The sequence below is a fragment of the Notolepis coatsorum genome, assembly GCF_963971535.1.
Source record: "Notolepis coatsorum genome assembly, chromosome: 2".
Classification (NCBI taxonomy): Eukaryota; Metazoa; Chordata; class Actinopteri; order Aulopiformes; family Paralepididae; genus Notolepis; species Notolepis coatsorum.
The window spans coordinates 38,936,442-38,956,490 of NC_140166.1; the positions used below are offsets into that span (position 1 = coordinate 38,936,442).

The 20,049-nt window shown below is 41.5% G+C and overlaps 1 protein-coding gene across 3 annotated transcripts; it reads right to left on the reverse strand.

The window, feature by feature from the left end:
• Window positions 1–4,150: 4,150 nt before the first annotated feature.
• LOC311222829 (monocarboxylate transporter 13) lies at window positions 4,151–19,754 on the reverse strand. 3 transcript variants are annotated; one of them, XM_084307463.1, is made up of 6 exons: window positions 19,617–19,754; window positions 15,083–15,295; window positions 10,389–10,532; window positions 7,946–8,728; window positions 7,042–7,228; window positions 4,151–5,431 (listed from the first exon to the last, which is right to left on the reverse strand). In XM_084307463.1, the coding sequence occupies exons 2-6, from the start codon at window positions 15,282–15,284 to the stop codon at window positions 5,377–5,379; spliced, it is 1,371 nt and encodes a 456-aa protein (XP_084163589.1). In that variant the 5' UTR covers window positions 15,285–15,295; window positions 19,617–19,754; the 3' UTR covers window positions 4,151–5,376. The 3 variants fall into 3 exon arrangements, with proteins under 3 accessions (XP_084163589.1, XP_084163588.1, XP_084163587.1); XM_084307462.1 differs by lacking the exon at window positions 19,617–19,754 and adding an exon at window positions 19,429–19,567; XM_084307461.1 differs by lacking the exon at window positions 19,617–19,754 and adding an exon at window positions 19,382–19,428.
• Between the last annotated feature and the right edge of the window lie 295 nt (window positions 19,755–20,049).

Here is a 20,049-nt window from a genome sequence, read left to right on the forward strand (position 1 = left end):
GTACATGGAATTGTTACAGTCCAACAGTGTCTTCAGCACATAGTTCACTTAATATGATCCACAAAATTCCATGGCCGAAACAGGAAGAAGAAAACTCGTATTGTACCTGCCCCTACACACAGTACACTGATAGACTGTTTATAGGGCAATGTTTACCAAACCAAACAAAATGTACATACTTATTTTGCAGAAATGAAAACATCAACACAATTAAATTAACATAAATAATCAGTTAAATTGCATATTTACTTAGGTTCATTCATTTATACACACACATGTATCTATATATTTATAGTACACCGTTCTATTATATAATGTATTCTATATAATTGTATATTGTATTGACAGGGAGAAGTGGAAACGCTCTGTGAAGGCCTTATGTGCCACTCGGATAGGTAACAGGTAATATAATTGTATTATTTTTATTTTATCTATACTATTTATACTACACTATATTATATTGGTATACAGTATTATACAATATTTTAATATATTATTCTATGTTAAGCTGCTATATACTATACTGTAATGCTATATTATCCTGTTATGCTAAACTGCAATACTATACTAAACTGTGCTACACACAGTCACACACAGACACACACACACCGAGTTGTAGTAGCGTTGTAGTTGTAGATCTAGGTTAACTGTGTCCTGGTAGATCTAGGTTAACTGTGTCCTGGGGTAGAGTAGTAGTAGATCTAGGTTAACTGTATCCTGGAGTGGTAGTTGTAGAGTAGATCTAGGTTAACTGTGTCCTGGAGTAGAGTAGTAGTTGTAGTTGTAGATCTAGGTTAACTGTGTCCTGGTAGATCTAGGTTAACTGTGTCCTGGAGTAGTAGTTGTAGAGTAGTAGTAGATCTAGGTTAACTGTGTCATGGAGTAGTAGTTGTAGAGTAGTAGTAGCTGTAGTAGTAGTAGATCTAGGTTAACTGTGTCCTGGAGTGGTAGTTGTAGAGTAGCGTTGTAGTTGTAGATCTAGGTTAACTGTGTCCTGGAGTAGATCTAGGTTAACTGTGTCCTGGAGTGGTAGTTGTAGAGTAGTAGTAGCTGAAGTACAACCACACACACACACACACAACACAATAAACACACATACACACTAAACAACGATGCATACAGGATTATTTATGACTATTTTTAAACTGAATCATTTTATTCTTATTATTTGCTAGATCCAAATGTGAAACACTGTGATTATTTGTTCATGAACTACAGGAGTATTACTGAATAGAGAGCCTATTAGGATGCTAGATCCTAATGTGAAACACTGTGATTTGCCATATCTTGCTATGCTCGCTCATGCCTGTATTTTTTATGTCCGTTCTATTTTATAATTTTTTGACTATTTTTAAACTGAATCATTTTAAACTATTTTTACTATTTGTGTTACTGAAAACTGTAAGCGGAGAGCCTATTGGGATGCTAGATCCTAATGTGAAACACTGTGATTCTACCCGTCTATCTTTTTATGCTCGCTTATGCCTGTATTTTTTTACTGTTGTGAAGCACTTTGAACTGCAACCTCTGTATGAAAAGTGCTATACAAATAAAGTTATTATTATTATTATTATTATTACACTGTCTATTTATCTTTTCTTTGTACAACTTTTTTAAATGAAATATATTAATAGAACTCTTTACATCATTCTGCAAAGATGCATAGTTTTATAGCTATAACTGAGGTGCACCTTTGTTTTAAGGTGGTTTGTGCAAATTGGTGCTTACATTTAAATTTCCTTCTGCTGTCATCTGGACAGGGAACAAACAACCTCTGTATATTTGCTGGTAATACTCTGCATTTGCTCTAAACAAAACTAATAACGTATATTTCAGCTAACTCTAAGTTTCAATAGTCTGGATTTAATAAATAATTCATTGGTATGTTCTCTTGAATCTACTTTGTGAACTATTCTTACTGCTCTCTTCTGTAATATAATCACCCCGTCCTCATTCAACTACACTGGCTCCCTGTGCACTACCGGATCAATTTCAAAAACCTCCTACTCACCTTCAATCTAGCCCGCATCTACATCACTGACCTCCTCCAGGAATACACCCCCTCCAGCACCTTCCGCTCATCATCTACTGGACTCTTCTCCATCCCCAGCTCACACCTCAGCACCATGGGTGCCCGAGCTTTCAGCTGCTCGGCTCCCAGACTCTGGAACTCCCTGCCCCCACATATCCGACAGTCTGACTCACTCTCATCATTTAAACTGAAAACCCATCTGTTCAAACTCGCATACCGGTATTCACTATAACCTTTGTCACTGTCCTATACCCCCTGCTGTTTGTTTGTTTGTTATTTTAACTTCACTGTTTTTATACTTCCGGTTGTTTGTTTTATTTTTAACCTCGACTTTTAACTGCCTTGCTGTGTTTTTTTCTATGATCTGTAAGGTGACCTTGGATGTTGTGAAAGGCGCCACCAAAAGAAATGTATTATTATTATTATTATTATTATTATTATTATTATTATTATTATTATTATTATTATTATTATTATTATTATTATTATTACTATTACTATTATTATTATTATTATTGGCTAATAATAATAATAATGGCTTTATGTTACTTTCATACGTGTTACCCCACACTTCCACACAGTAACTCAAATATGGTAGGATGAGTGAACAATATAATATTCGCATAGAATTGTAATAAAGCACATTCTTTGCCTTGTTCAAAACAAACACTCTTGGCTACCTTATTTTGTATGTACATTATGTGAGGCTTCCATGTACATTTCTCATCCAACATAACACCCCAAAATTTGAACTCAGATACTTTTTCTTTTTTCTTTTATTTGAATGATCTTTTCCCCCCTTTCTTTTTCCGTTTTTCTCTCATCCCAATGTTAGTCGTTATGCCAATTCCCAATCCCCTTCCTGGTCGTTGCGCACTGTACCCCCTACCGTCTGTCTGGGAGGGCGGAGACTATCACATGCTTCCTCCGACACATGTGTACCCAGCCCACCACTTCTTTTCACCTGGCAGCGCGGACTCTCACTGGGAGAGTGTAACGTGTGGAAGGTCACACTACCGCTCCCAGATCCTTCCCTTGCTGTGCAGGTGCCCCGACCGAACTGTAGGAGTCGCTGTTTACAACGACCAGGACCCACCCACGCCGGCTTCCCACCCGCTAACACTGCCAATTGTGTTAGTATGGACGGTCGGCCAAGCCGGAGGCACCACAGCCGGATTCGATCCCACTGGCTCTGTGGTGGTAGACAGACGCTTAGTCCGCTGCGCTACCCGGCCGCCCCTCAGATACTCTTTCTTTTTTCTTTTTCTTTTTTATTGATCTTTTTCCCCCTCCATTTTCCTCCGATTTTTCTCCCATCCCAATGTTAGTCGTATGCCAATTCCTAATCCCCTTCCTGGTCGCTGCGCACTTACCCCCCACAGTCAGATCATCTGGGAGAGTGGAGGCTACCACGTGCTTCCTCCGACACACGTCCAGCCAATCAACCGCTTCTTTTCACCTGGCAGCGCGGATCCTCCCTGAGAGGGCGTAGCGTGTGGAAGGATCACACTATCCCACTCAGGTCCTATCCTCGCTTAGCAGGCGCCCCGACCGAACTGTAGGAGTCGCTGTTTACAACGACCCGGACCCACCCCGCCAGCTTCTCCCACCCTCTAATACAGCCAATTGTATTAGTGTGAACGGCCAGCCAAGCTGGTGACAACCCCGGAGCTGTGAGCTGGATTGGATTCGAACAGGCGAATCCAGCTCACAGCTCCGGGGTTGGTGACGAACGCAATCTCCGCTACGCCACCTAACCGCCCCCTCAGATACTCTTTCAATATTAACTCTGTCTATACATAATGCCACATTGTCCTCCTTTCGATTAGTAAATATCATACTTTATTTATTTTTTCAGATTTAGGGATAATAAATAAAATTTGTATAGCGCTTTTACGAATGCTCAAAGACACTTTACAGAACAAAAACAAACAATACAGTTTTAGTATAACTTATTGTTATCAAACCATATCTGAGTTTACACATTTCATCTGCTAATTTTTTAAGGTCCTTTCCTGAACTGAAGAAATGTGTATTTTCAGCAAATAAAACAAATTGCAATATGTTTGACACTTCACATATATCAGATTCAGATTCAGACAACTTTATTGATCCTGCGTGGGGCAATTCATATTTGCAGCTTCATATACGCAACAAGCAACAAAGACAAGCAAACAACAAAACATCTCAACGACAGCACGGCAAAAAAATTATTAAAAGAGAAACACTCCATGTGATACACAATCCAGCAAAGTAAAAGTAAAAACAGACAACCAAGTGCAAAAGGCTACTTAAAATGACTACCGTCTGTGTTTAAAAGTCTGATAGCCGAGGGGACAAAAGATTTGGCGTAGCGGTTGGTCCTACTTGGTGGGACGTCATAATGGCGGCCAGAAGGCAACAGTGAAAACCGCTGAGACAGAGCATGGAGGGGTTGATTAGTGATGCTCGTCCCCTTCTTGACCACCTGGTCCGTCCAGAGAGAACATAGGTCTCTCTGTTTTACTCCAATTATTTTGGAGCACACTTTCACTATGTACTGTAGGCTGTTCCTATCTTTAATAGACAGGCCACTGAACCAGCAGATAAAAGAAAAAGTTAGGAGGCTTTCAATAAAAGAACTATAAAAAGTGCTCATCTTCGCACTAACATTAAAAGAGTTCAGCTTTCTCAGCAGGTATATTTGTATATCATTAATATACAAAATAAAAAGTTTGGGCCCCAGGACTGAACCTTGAGGGACACCACATTCAATATTCATACATTCAGATGTGTAACCAGTGAGTTGTACGTATTGTTGTCTATTTTCAAGATAACTATTAACCAGTTCATCGCCACCCTTCACACCGTACTTTTGTAATTTAGAAATTAAAATGTGATGATCTATCGTATCAAATGCTTTTTTTCAGTCAATAAACACCCATATTGTGTAATTCCTCTTATCTACTGCTGTGGTTATTTCTTTTTTTTTTAAACTTTATTTTTTTAGCGTTTATCGCTTTTCTGGTCAAGCATGACCGACAGTTGTAGGGTGAAACGGGAGAGAGAGCAGGGGGAGACATTCGGCAAATGACGGCGAGTCCGGGAATCGAACTCGGAGTCAACCAGATCCGTGACGCAGCACGGAGTCCCGCGACGCAGCGCGGTAACATGGTGTGCTACTGGAGCACGTGGTTATTTCTTTATATATTCATTAAGGCTAAGGCTGTTGATCAATTTGCCCCAGGTTATTATTTTCAATAAAAACACCTAATTTATGAACAAACACTTTTTCAAGGATCTTGGAAAATTGTGAAAGCAAGGACACTGGTCTGTAGATGGTAAAGCTGTGTTTATCCCCAGATTTAAATAGAGGAATAACCTTTGCTATTTTCATTCTGTCTGTCTTTCACAAGGTACCTGTGAAAAGGAAAGATTAGAAATATGACACAAGGGGTTATCAAATCAATGGTCTTCTTCACAATTATCATGTCAATTCCATCACTGTCAGTTGATGTCTTATATTTGATTTTATTTAAAGCTATTTCTATAATTTGTCTTTCACTTACGTGTCATAGAAACATAGACTGCAACACTTTACTTTCCCCTGTCCAGTCTTTATTTAATTTCCCTTCATTATGACTTTTGATATTCTTAGCAAGGTTTGGGCCTACAAAAGAATTATTAAATTAATTTACCACTTCATTCACATTTTTAATAACCGTATTGTTGCCATTAATTAAGTAATTGGGAAAGTCTGCAGACAGAGCTTTACTTCCAATAACATTGCATAAAATCTTACAAGTTTCTTTGATATTATTTATATTTTTTACATTATTATAGTGTTCTTTCTTTGCATTTGTCATTATAGTAGTCAATTTATTTTTGTAAGCTTTATATAGATGTTCAGCCTTTTTTGTTCTTAATTTGATAAAATCTCTATAGAGTTTTTTTTACTTTTTACTTGCATTTTGTAAGCCCTTTGTCATCCAGGGTTTTATTTTATAATTACTTTTGATTCCATACGGTACTACCATTCTTCATACAGCGATAAATAAATGTTTAAAAATGCCTCATATGCAGCATTTACTTCTTTCACATCAAGCTACCTGTTAAATAGCCTGAATCTCTGTGCAGGAGAAGTCATTGACCATAAGGAATCCCAACCTGAGCATAACATAAGAACAAAATGGTAGCCGTGTGAATATGGCCCAAATCTTCATCAAATGCCACATTTGGTGCACAATCTTTCTGTATGTCTATCGTCTAAAAATATTTGTCTTTTTGCAATAAAAGCAACATAATGAGAGTGGAAAATGCCCCTATCAAGGATAGACAAATCTAAAGTAAAGTACATCCACTTACTGTATAGTGGATGGACTGTATATACAGAATGCCATAATTCTCAGGCCATCTCTGTAGCCTTTATATTAGTAACAATGATTCCAATTCAGTTGCACTGTAGACCCGCAAATCTATACAAGTGGGGGGAAAGTCCCATAGACTACATTTTTTTTTTAAATAAATAACCTTCTTACTGTCCTCTATCACACACTCTTCCTACTTATACTATACTAATATGTCTTTACTACTATGCACTCAACACTGCAGCACCCAAGTTTCAGCACTGTTTGATGAACATTGTTACTCAGTTGTAAGAGTCGTGCCCTTCCTGCCGACTTGTCGTACAGAACTTGTAAGTCGCTTTGGATAAAAGGGTCAGCTAAATGACAAAATGTAAATGTATGTAAATGCAGAAAGATATACTGTAACGTGCTACCCTGCTTGTGATGCAGTTTAGTGACAAAACACAGATTCAATATAAGCTTATGCAGTTTGTCATCACGGTCACTTCCAAGACCATCAGCTGACAGCAGGTCTGACATGACAGCAAGAGGAGGGACATGATAGACCAGATGAGCTTGTTTTATACTCTGTAGTTTCTGACCAAACCAGTCCGGCTATCTGATCCGAGTTAAAACACTCGCTGTGCAACAACACTGACACATATTTGGCGTTGTCCTCCTCACCTCAACTCATCATCATGCTCGATCCGTTTCTGGTGAGCTTCAGGGTCTGAGGTAGCTTCGCTGCATGTGGCTTCTTCCTTCTGAATAAGGCGATCAACCAGGAAAACAAAGATTCCTGATGTGATGAGGCAGATTCCTGACAAGTAGAAGCCAGCGCTATAGTCACCAGTCCAATCCACCAGCCAGCCTATCAGGGAAGAGAAGAAACCACATGGAAATTACATATGAAGCAGCCCTATCAATTCATTAAATGATAAATAAATGACGCAGCCCTACTGTATCACTTCATTATATTTGCAGTGAAAATGCACCTGAAACATTTCACATATCAATGTAACCTTTACTAAATGGGGGAAAGCTTGGTGGATGCAAAACATTGACTTGACTCCCATTTCCACGAGAATTAAGGAAAGCATTTCAATGTTCAGAAAAAACATAAAAAAAATGGGTGAATTCATATAAACCTGGAACTGATCATCGTTTAGGGGTACAGCAGTATTCTTGGTGGATTATTTACTTTTTAGGTGACGACACCTTTTCATATAAGACACTTTAGTCTGGATGTTGGTTCTTTTGGTGTGGACATTCCCCGTCTTAAACAGTGAACCAGATTCTCTTAGCTTCTTCATGTCATGTTTTTGGAACCTGTGCATTCCCCTGGAGCTACTTATTTCACACCAGAACTGTGACAGCCTGTGAGTTTTTCCTCTCTGATCTATCAAGACACTCATAGTCGGACTCTTGTATTACGCAACATTAATCCAGAACAAGCTTTCACACACTAGGGAGTTTCTGGGTTTCTCAAATGAACCCCTTCACTGCCACACGACAAAGGGTTAACCCTTTCACTACCACACTACAGGCGGTTAACCGTAGTGAAAGGGTTAAGCAGCGGCTCCCTCACCTCCAGCGGGTAGGCCAACGAAGCCCCCGATGCTCCTGAAGAGCATGAAGAGCCCCAGGGCACTGTCGAAGCCTTCCAGGCCGACGATGTCCACGATGGAGGTGACGTGGAGGGCCACCACGCAGCCAAACAGGAAGCCGTACAGCGAGGTGAAGACCAGGATGGCCCAGTAGCTGTGGCTCCATGGCAGCAGCAGGAGCACCAGCCCCACCATGATGACGACCACGGTCAGCAGCTGGAGGTTTCTCACTGGCCTCACGGTGGCCAGCCAACCGCAGGCCAGCCTCCCCCCCATGTCGGCCAGAGCCAACACGGAGAGGATGGACGCGGCCCAGTACGGCTCTATGCCCAGGCTTTTGGCAAAGGGCACCAGGAAAAGGCCCGGAATGAAGAATCCCGCCGCTGCGAAGATGGCAAAGATGATGTAGAGGAGAAGTTTGGGTTTTCTCAGTAAGAACCACTGGAAGGTCTTCTTTTCCGGCGCGACCACAGTGGCGTTGCAGTCCAGGTCGTCTTTGGTTTCAAGGATCGGGCTGTGGACAGGGGCTTCGAGGGGTCTCATCAGGGCTCCACAGACGACCAGGTTGAGCTGAAGGCCTCCAATGATGAGCAGGGTGCCCTGCCAGGTGTAGGCATCAATAAGCCATTGGCAGAAGGGGCTGAAGGCAATGGCCAGGACACACTCCCCTGAGCTGGCGATGGCATAGGCGATGGGACGCCACCGTACGAAGTAGTGGCTCACCATGCTGTTGGCCGAGAACCAGCAGAAGGCAATTCCAGTCCCTAGAAATAGAAGAGGGGAAAACTTTGATGTCATGGCTCCCTGACAGACTCTGCCTATATACAGCAGTGGTGGAAAGTAGCTTTACTGAGAACTGCACTCAAGTACAACCTTGACATACTTCAACTTTACTTTATTTAGGGAACTTTGTACTTCTACTCCAATACATTTCCAAAGGAAACATTGTACCTTTTACTCCACATTATTTATTTGAGCCCTTGAAATACAAGAACATCATAAAGAATGTGTACTTTTACTTCCAATACTCTGCACATTCAATATAAGATACTTTACAACTTCTACTTAAAAGGTTCCCTCTGTCTACGCTGAAACATTTTTCAGTTTCAGTTTAAACTGTATTTGAACAGGGACAGCACACATTAATGAACATAAAGTAAATGTGTGAGACAGTGTCAGCCAAAGCTAATTTCTACAGTTAACTCATCTTGGAGGCATGACGATGAAGATTGTTATTTGTGCAGAACTAGATAGATAGATAGAAACTTTATTGCCATTTCAACACTGTTGATTGGGATTTGTCTTGGTGCCACGTACAGTACAGACAATGTTAAAAACATACAATATAAAAACACAAGAATACAATATAAAAACACAAGAGTACAATATAAAAACACAAGAATACAATATAAAACCACAAGAGTACAATCCCCACAATAAAGAGTTTTACACAAACAATTAAAAAGAAAAGAAAAATGCTACAATACCTAAAATAAATTGCTCAGTGTACCAGTTTTAAAGTGCATATTGCCTTAAAGTGCATGTTGGCTGGTGCTAGCCCTTGTTGTGCAAAGTGCCTGTACATTTGTACTCTAGTTCAGGTGACGGATAGCCTCGGGATATGTAGTTTTTTAAAACGGGATGTCCTGCACCTGAGACTTTGGAGTCTTCTGCCAGAGGGAAGGGGGTTAAAGAGGTCGTAAGCAGGGTGAGAAGGGTCCCTGATCACCTTTTCCCCTTTCCGCCGGATTTGTGTGGCATAAATGGAGCTGCATAAATGGAACTGTCACCAGAGCACCATTTTCACATTCTTCCACTGAAGGGGGGGGGGGGGCTCCTCTACCTTAAAATCTGAGCCGGCTGTGTGACGCAAATAATCCTGGGAACCTACTGTATCATGGTCATTATTGCCCAGCTGGCCACACTCCACCTTTCAACTCCCACAGACTCTCGGGCACCGGCAGCTTTAAGCTGAATCTTTAAAATAAGAAAGTCCCAGCCTCTGATGGGCAGGTGGGTGAGACCTCAGGAACACCACTTGGCAGAGGCCAAAAACAGCTCACCAGCCGATCAGAGGCTGTACATTTTTATTATTATAATTTTTTTTTATTCAGCTTAAAGCTGCTGGTGCCTCTGGGAGTCTATGGAAAACCTTTCTTGCATGCGAATGGGCTTGGAACTAATTAATGGAAGCGGATACGGACCACTAGCCTAGCTTAAAACTCCAGGAGAGGTGTTTTCGGCCAACAGCTATAGGCTAGCTGATCCATATCCGCTTCCATTCATTTGTGCTAAGCTAGGCTAGCTTGCAGGCGGATAGCCTTCTACTGAACTCAGAGAAAATTGGTATCATCTTCTTGTCTGACTCTGGAGAGAAGATGGTAAGCGCATTTCCCATAAAGTTGGCGTGTTCCTTTAACTAACCTTGCAGAATGCCTACGCTGAGATACATCCAGGGCAGGCTGAGGTCCAGAGATCCCATCACCATCCCTGAAGTGCACAGCAGGGCTCCAATCATGATGACCACTCTCTGGGTAAACCTCATGCCCAAGGCACTGGCCACCGGCGCTGAGGACAGCACAAAGCAAGGGGCAGTTTAAAGAAGTACTTCACACAAATGATCATTTGTATATCAATTACTCACCCCGCGATGCCTTGAATTCATGAAGATTTAATTTCTCTCTTCTCACATGTCTCCATGGTGAATGTAGAATCCAAATAAAACGGTAGAAATACTTGAATTTAATTTAAGTTAATGGAGATTTCGTTTGACAACAGCAAAGCTATATCAAAACATCAGTTTACAAACTCACAACTTGTGCAGTGTAATCAAAGTCTCATTTATCCAGTCATATGCTCAGTGCTACACAAATACATGCACTTCATAGCTAAAATCTTGCTAATGAAAACATGTCCGGTCCAATGCTACTTGGAAGTTTGTGGTCTCGACCTGTGGGTTGAAGCGGTGAGGCTAGGCAACTGGGTAGTGTGTCTTGAAGCCACTGAGGTGAACAGTTTTCCACTTACCACATTGTGAAAACCACAACAGTGGGTCGTTCATATGGACACAGAAATCACAAGTTCCATTTGAAGGCCAACATATTTCTTTTTTGCAAGGTTTTAGTGAAAATGCTTGTGTATGTGAAGTACTGAGCATATGACTGGACAAATGAGACATTAATTCCAGTGTTATGGATGTGTCTCGTGAACAAAATTCCTCTGAAAATCCACTGGTTAAGCATAAATGAAATCATTCAGATATATATTCATGGTACCTCCCAGGGCCTACATACTTCCTGCAAACTCAAATGCCAAATATGGAAAAGAATGCGCCATCTGTCCTATTAACTCATTCAGCACCAATCACGAGTATAGTCAGGTTTTAATCGTTATTTTTTTTATTAGCTATATCCATTCATTTTCATCCATCCAGCCTGATGTTATCATTGGGAATGGGTCTGAGCTCGCAAAAGGGCAAATACCGCAGCCTACGCCTTCCAGCCGGTATTGCACTCTATTTGAAATGGTGTAGTTTCTTTTCTGGGCCGATCTGAGCCGTGCGGGCAGGGTTTAAATACTCAGGCGAGGCAGGCCTTTACAACGATGGCATGTTCATGTGTAACGCTCGGTAATGTCAGGGACAGGATCGCTGTGGATAACTGGAATGGCGATCAGATAATTGGATTCTTTTTTTTGCATTACATCAGAGACCAGGTAAGGACTCTATATATAAAATCTTGCGTTGATCCGATATTTCTTTCTACCGCGATCAAAGCTGTCTGTGTGTGTGTGTGGCTGTGTGCCGTTGGGTGCAGGAGGTGGGGAGGGGAGCGCCGCGCTATGAGGGCCATTTCATGTATGCACAAGGAAGGATAATAATGATAATCTAGCGTTGATTTCAGGAAGATTCGATAATCAGGCGAAAAATTACGACGTGTTTAGTGTATTCCACTAAAAAGCTATTATCGTGTCTTTTCCTGGGATAAGTAAGAATCACCAAAACTATACTCATATTCAAAACGGTATAAAACGGAAATGTACGGATGAAAAAACAATCTGTTTTGTGCATGTTGACTGGAAGCAACTCACTGACAATCAACGGGTGTATTAGACCCATAGCTATAATATAAGATATATTGTAAGCACTCGCAAATCTCGCAGTCTCCCCATTGATTAAAGGGGAACTATCTTATAAATGGCCTTTTTGAGTGTTTAGCATTGTTTCCTAGCTATGTGAACTTATATTAATATGATCTATGTCTCTAATTCTCATATTGGCGCATTCTTCCAATTCTCCTCTCACAATATTCACCCTCACTGAACTGAGTCATCTGAAAATGTGATGATTTGTGATGTCAGAGAGACTCAGCTGCATGATAATGTGGCTGTGTGGCATCAGGCTCATGATGAGCTGCACACAGTGGTTGGAGCCCAGGCTCAAAACGGCTTAAGATCTTGAGGTAGAAAAATGCTGTTTTTGAGGACTTGATTAGAAATACAAAACAATGAATAAAAAAATAAAAATATTACAGAGGTGTTCCATAGACTCACAGGAATTGTGTAAAAGTGCCCAAATAGTGAAAGAAATAGTAAAATAGTTCCCCTTTAAAGCGATGGCGTTCTAGCGCCCCCCTGGCTCATTAAGCGATGGCGCTGAATGAGTTAAGGAGGCTTGGCTTAATATAAAATGTATAATTATGTAGTATAATTATTCACTTCCATGCAGTTGAGGGAAATCTTGTGTTATGGATGTGACATCCTGGCATGACACATTTGAAATAAGCATTCACATCTTATAGAACCTGTGAGAAACATTAAAGGTATAATTAACTGTCACATGACAACATCAGCATCAGGGGGTTTTAGGCTCCTCGCCTGCTGCACAATCATCCCACCCCTCTTTTTCAGCAATGCTATGCTTCACACAGTTAAGATACATTCACACCTGGGCGGTGCACTGTACAAACACAGTTCGACACTGGCCATTTTGCCTAGAGACAGTGAACGTATCCTAATTTGGTCATGCTATAGACAAAACACATGTGTTGCAGAACATTCTCAGAAAAAGCATTTTTCACAGAGAGTAAAAAAGAATCATTAAATTGGATACATCAGAAAGTTTGGATCATACAGGCATGTGTTAAATGCTTGTGCCATAAATACCTTTTCTCCATAAAGGAAGATATTTGATGTGCTGCACAGTACACAGCTTTTGCAAAGCTTCAAAATTCTAAACACATGACAAGAATCATGACTATAGATTCAATTTGCAGATGCTCATTCAACCCCTCATCTTTGTAATAAACATGCTTGGACAACTCTTGAGTGACAAAATTGGGTCCCATAAGCCCCTATCAGAATCATCGTAGTTTTGAAAACTGTATCTTTGAGTCTCTGCATCCCTTACAATAGTTGTATAAAACATGCAATTATCCAACTATATAGGTCAGACAAACTAACAAAATATACACGTCCTTCATGATTTATTTCAAGGTGTTTTTCTGCTCATGCTTGCATGGAAATTCCCATTATACTGAACAGGTTGAGAGCGTTTGTAAATGGATGTTTTGACATCGTTCTGCAACAAAATCGCCATTAACTTTAACACTTTGACTGCCTAAAAACGCTTTACAGCGTCATTGCTGGCCATGCTAAAGTTGCCGGGGGACGCTGTACAGCGTCCTTATATCAATATTTCAAAAATCTGGAATCGGATTCATATTCCCCCTCCGCTGGCCTGAGATTCACCAGCAGGACCCACTGAGCTCTCTGGCGGTTCAGGAGCGCCATCTGGTGGCCGATCGGCGCAACTGCTTAACAGGAAGCGCAGTAGAGGTTTTGCTAGATGTCCGTAGTACTTCCGGCCACTCGGGATAGGTTCCGGCACTCTAGCTCGTCACTCTACATAGCGATCGATTGCCAATAACTCGATAAACAACATGATTTGGACGTATATACCATTATACAAGCTGGAGATGGACCGGGTAATAATATATCCCATAATGATAAAATTTCTAATCGACGATGATCGCCCAACGGCGCGCGGAGACTGGGGTGAGTTTCAGCGTGTAACGTTACCGTCTTCGATAATAACTGATATTATCAACATTTGACCCACATTAGATGATTGGTATAACGCTGCCCACGGAATTATAAACGCCCCCTCGCCCATCCGGTCAACATCAGATGACGTGTAGTAACTTCTAGAAGTACGTCTAGTTGGAATTTTTTATATCGCGCTGATTGCCATCAAACTGTATTTCATCATCAATATAATGCATTTGGGGCTATATATCACGTTCTGGAGAAAGCTGCAGAAAGAGATGAAAACATACTTATACATTAGACCATACTTTACTATGAATATGTGAATGAAAAAGTTTAACGTTGCTACACAATGAACAATACATATAGGACTTTGAATGGGCCCTAATAATGGCAATGTAGCAATAGAATTTAAAAAGTTATAGCCCTGCAAAGAAGGGGACTTTCTCCATAGACAAATAGCGCTGGCAATCTATGGTATATCATTAATTTAACCTTAGGCAACCAAAGTGTTAATAAAGTATTTCTAAATTTTTTTTTTTTTTGTATTCTACGGTGGAGAATTCAAGGCATCACGTATTTGATATACAAATATTTTTGGGTGAAGTACTCCTTTAAAAGAAGCGATAGAACACAGACAATTTATAGAAGAACAATGTCACTCCTAAAGGTTCTCTCTTGATTGATTGATTGATTGAAAACTTTATTAACAGATTGCAGAATGGGTACAGAATACAGTACGGCTCAATACACACAATTGTTAAGGGGATGCAGACCAGAGAAAGACTTTCGTCTTGTTTACATCAGGGTCCCCCATTTTCAATTCATCAGGAATGAATGAATGAATGAATGAATGAATGAAAACTTTATTTAACAGATTGCAGAATGGGTACAATACAGTACGGCTCAATACACACAATTGTTAAGGGGATGCAGACCAGAGAAAGACGTTTGTCTTGTTTACATCAGGGTCACATTTTTACATTTCATATCACAAGCAATATGAAAATCTGAATTTACCAAATGCATTGATTAGGGCATTAAGAGAAAGTAAAACATGTTGAATACAATACCTCCTAAGTGAAACATGGCTATAGCAGTGGAAGTGATCCAAGAAGTGGTACTCGTGAGGACTCCAAAGTGGCTTTGGATCTCCAGGAAGAACAGACCGAAGTTCCTCTGGATACCGACAGTGAGGCCGAAGATGAGGAAGGAAGAGGCCACCACCACCCAGCCATAGCCCCCGTCCGGGGCGACATCTTGTCGGGACTTCATCCTCTGGCTCCCTGGAATGAATGAATGAATGAATGAATGAATGAATGAATGAATGAATGAATGAATGAATGAAAACTTTATTTAACAGATTGCAGAATGGGTACAATACAGTACGGCTCAATACATACAATTGTTAAGGGGATGCAGACCTGAGAAAGACGTTTGTCTTGTTTCCATCAGGGTCCCCCATTTTCAATTCATATAGACATATATGACATACATGACATACAGATAGTCAGTACTGCTACATCTATACATTTATGACATACCAGATTTGCAAATACAGTACTGTTTGTGATACAGAAGGAGTCAAGAAAAGGGAGTATATACATTTGACGTAGAAACTGTACATTGGAGGAGGTTGTGTGGGGGGGGTTGGGTACATTGGGATATTGACAACCATACTGGGTAATTTACATTGGAGGGGGGGGGGGGGGGGGGGGGGGCGGGGGGCACACTGTATAAACAAGTAACACTGTACATTGAGGGGGGGGGGGGGAGGAGACACTGTACAAACAAACACAATTGTACATTGAACTATTGACAAAACCATACTAGGTAAATGACTGTACATTGGAGGGGGTTGGGTTAGGATATTTACAGGGGCCAGTGTTGAATTGCAGTCTCCCGTAGGTGTCCCTTGAGAGAGGTTTTGAAAGTGGGTAGTGATCCACATTCCTTTACAGCTTTGGGTAGGGCGTTCCACATTGATGTGGCATAATTGCGAAACGTGTTTAGTCCCTTATTTGAGCCGAATCTGGGTTTAACATGATTTGTGGAGCTCCCTCTGGTGTTGTGATCGTGGTATTCACTGACCTTTGGGAAGTATTTTGACATGTACATGGGTACCTTGGTCGTGTAGTGTATCTTGTAGACCAGGCCCATTGCAAGTTGTTGTACTCTGTCGTCTACTCTAAGCCATCCTAGGTTGTCAAAGTGGGCAGGGGTGAGGTGGGTTCTAGGAGTAAGGTCAAGCAGTAGTCTGACCAGTTTGTTTTGAGATGTTTGTAATTTTGTTTTTAGCGCCTTTGAGGTGCTTTGGTACCATGAGGTGCAAGCATAGTCGTAGTACCCCTGAATGAGTGCTCCTGCCAGAGTCTTCAGGGTGTTCTTGTTTACCAGAGAGGAGATCCGGTACAAGAATCGAGTTCGTTGGTTGACTTTTTTTATTACATTGGATGCCATTTTGTCACAGGAGAGATTAGCCTCTAGGATGGAACCCAGGTAGGTAATTTCATCTTTCCTTGTGACAATATTGTCACCCACTGTAACTGAGAAGCCGTCGGTCTTGCTGAGTTTGTTATTTGAACCGAAGAGAATGGACTCTGTTTTGCCCATGTGTAATGATAGTTTGTTATCAGCGAGCCATATGCAGATTCTGCCTAGTTCCGAGCTGAGGGTTTTTTCAACCTGTAACTTGTTCTTGTCAGAGACCAGCAGGGCTGAGTCGTCCGCAAACAGGAACAAGTTGCAGTCACAAGCTGACGACATGTCATTTGCATAAATTAGGAACAGTAGCGGTCCTAGTATGCTTCCTTGTGGAACACCACAGCTCACTGTGAGGGGGGGGGATAGGGTACCGTTTACCTCCACCATCTGTTCCCTCCCCTCAAGGTAGGATTGCATCCAGCTCACTGATAGACTATCAAAACCAATTGCTTTTAGCTTGTCAATCAGAATGGAGTGATTGACCGTGTCAAAGGCCTTTTGTAGGTCCAGCATGACCATGCCGCAGTATTTGCCTGCGTCCACCTCTTGTTTGATGTGGTCATTCAAATAGAGAAGGCATGTGTCAGTGGAGTGGGATGTTCTGAAGCCAGATTGGAATTCGTAGATTAGATTTTTTTCCGCTAGGTACTTTTCGACCTGTTCGTAGACTATTTTTTCCATGACTTTCGAGATGGAGGTGAGAATAGAAACAGGGCGGTAGTTGCCTGGGTCTAATTTGCTGCCCTTTTTGTGCAGAGGGGTCACCCTCGCAATTTTGAAGTCCTTGGGGACGTGTCCCTGTTTTATGGAGAGGTTTATTATGTGTGTGATGATTGGTGTGATGGCGGCTGCTGAGTCTCTGAGGAATTTGGAGGGGATGTTGTCATGGCCAGTGGCCTTGTTAGGTTGGAGGGCGCTCAGTTTATTGAGTACCTCATCTGTTGTTACCATTTCCAGCTTGAAGTCGTCCTTGCGGACCCCTAGGTTTTTGTAGTAAGCTACTATGTGTTCTACCCCATAAAGCCCTGAGTGGGAGGGTAGTTTGTTTACCAGTGTTGTGGCTATGTTTGTGAAGAAAATGTTTAAGTAATTGGCTACATCCAGCTTGTCTGTGATGAGCGTGTTGTCCGTTTTTATGTTTATGTTTGAGAATCTGGTTTTAAGTTTTTTACTGCATCCTAGTTGATTATTGAGTAATTTCCAAAGTTCACATGGTTTGTTTTTGTTTTCCTCAGTTTTGTCATTGATGAAATTCTTTTTTGCAGTTTTGATCATGGAGTTTACGTCGTTTCTTAGTCTGTTTCTTTCTAGTTTGAGTTCAGTCACGTGGGCTTGGAGTTCACTGCTCGTGCTTTTAGTAAGCTTTGACTGACTTTTACGAAACTCAGAGCATTTTTTGTCTCTGGTTTTCATAGCGGCCAGTATTTCGGAGTGCATCCACGGCTCAGCGCGATTTTTTACCCTGGTGGTTCTTAGGGGGGCCATGTCGTTTAGTATTGCTGAGAATTTGGTTTTGAAACCAAGCCATGTTTCGTCAACCAGTGTACCATTGAGTTCATCTGACCAGTCCAGACTCTCCAGTTCAAGGTTGAAGGCCTCGCTAGAGTAGGTTTTGAGGTCTCTAGATGTGACTGTTTTGTGGCAGCCAGCCTTTTGTTTTAGTTTTTTTCGGGTACAGAATATCATATAATGATCACTTAACCCACATGCTATAACCCCTTTATTTGAGATCTTGGACTTGTCGGAGGTCAGAATGAGGTCAATGGTAGTCTGAGTTGATTCACATACACGTGTGGGTTGGGTGATTAGCTGGCTGAGGCCATGCAGATCACAAAACCTACTGAAGGCCTTGAAGACGGGTGCATCTTTTCGTTGCATATCCGTGTTCCAGTCTCCAATAAGAATTTTGTCTACATCCTCAACTCCAGCTAAACACCCATCCAGTGTATCATAAAAGCCACTATGATCTGGCGGCCTGTAGGGATTTCGCCCTTTCGAATAGGATTTCCACCCATACAGTTTCAATTGATTTATGATTCAGGTCATAAAGAGAGGTCATAATGGAGCTTTTCTTCAGCCTGTTAGATACAGTACATTTAAGCACTCAGATGATATGTAACCTACTTTGGGTAAACGGTTTCAAATTGACTTATAATCAAATAACAAACTCCACGACCACAACACCGGCATGAGGAGTTCCACAAATCATGTTCATTCAACCCAGATTCGGCTCAAACTCAAACAAGGGACTAAACACGTTTCGCAACTACTGTATTATATGCCGCCCACAACAATGTGGAAACCAGACGGGTGGCTAACTGGCCCCGGTAAATGTCCAAACGCCCCCTCCGGCTCCCACCCAACCCCCTCGAATGTATATATTTTTTATGATCCCTTTCTCATAAAAAGTTGCCTACTGACTGTATATTTGTATATCTTGTATGTGATAAATGCCAGGATGAAACAGTAGGGCCTACTGTAATATCTGTATATATGTCATAAATGTCATGATGAATTGAAAATGGGGGACCCTGATGTAAACAAGACGAAAGTATTTGTACCCATTCAGCAATCTGTTAACGTTTTCAATCAAACAACAACATCTTAAAAATGGACCCACATGTAGCTACTTCCTGTTGCTAATATCAATAACTGACGAAATAAACACGAGTCCAAGCTTTTCCCTAGCAACACAACTCCAGTGAAACAAATATGTACGTATACATTTGACTCCGAATATCAATTTAGCCATCCAGTAGCAGTGTGTATAAATAACAGTAAACGTGCTACCCGCTAGTGTCAGATTTCACAAATCGGCTACAGAGTAACGCAACTGGACATGCTTCCTCTATTATCGCTGCATCGCTAGACAGCCTCCATTCACATACTGGAGCTGAAGCGCAGGTTTGGTTTTCTTGCCATTGCTGTCACTGACCAGCGGACTCGGAAGCGAACTTGCCACCACCTCAGGTCTTCATCTCTTCATCGCCGGCTGTCCTACAGTAACTGACCGCGATCGGATCGACCCCCCCAAAAATCCAACAGAGTGCTGATACTCTGTAGCGAGGTGCTCCAACCCCCGACATGTCTTTTGAATGTTCAGCCCGCAATCATCACTCTCACCTCAGGTAGGGTGGCCAAACGTCCCGATTTGTGATTCACGTCAGTTGATTCAATCAGGGAGTCCCTGCTCCTGACGTCATTGCCCTGCAGCTCATTCACGTCACAATAGTTTACTCAGGTAAGGGCTGCATCCCCCCCCCCACACTCCACCAACAGCAATGTCTCCTCTGAGTATAGTCTTTAGAGCAGGGGTCAGCAACCTTTTTGACATGGAGTGCCTGTTTGAAATATAGTTGTAACTAGTGTGCCTCAACAATATTCCATGCATCATATTTTTTTTTCTCTTAATCAGGTATTTTTAATGATAATTTTTACATTATTACATCATTATTGTTATTGTTATTAATAACAATATTATTATGATGGTTGTATCAACCCTAAATCTGAGTTGGGGGGGGGGGGGGGGGATGCAATGCAGACAAACAGCTGCATA

Bases quoted from the DNA above. Each gene is read 5' to 3' on its own strand.
- LOC311222829 (XM_084307461.1), bottom strand. From the start codon at position 19,415: ATGGCAAGAAAACCAAACCTGCGCTTCAGCTCCA. The intron at 8,729-10,388 runs GTTAGTTAAAGG...TTCTATTTCTAG, and splicing joins CAGCGTAGGCATTCTGCAAG to GGACTGGAATTGCCTTCTGC. The intron at 7,229-7,945 runs GTGAGGGAGCCG...CTTCCCTGATAG, and splicing joins CGTTGGCCTACCCGCTGGAG to GCTGGCTGGTGGATTGGACT.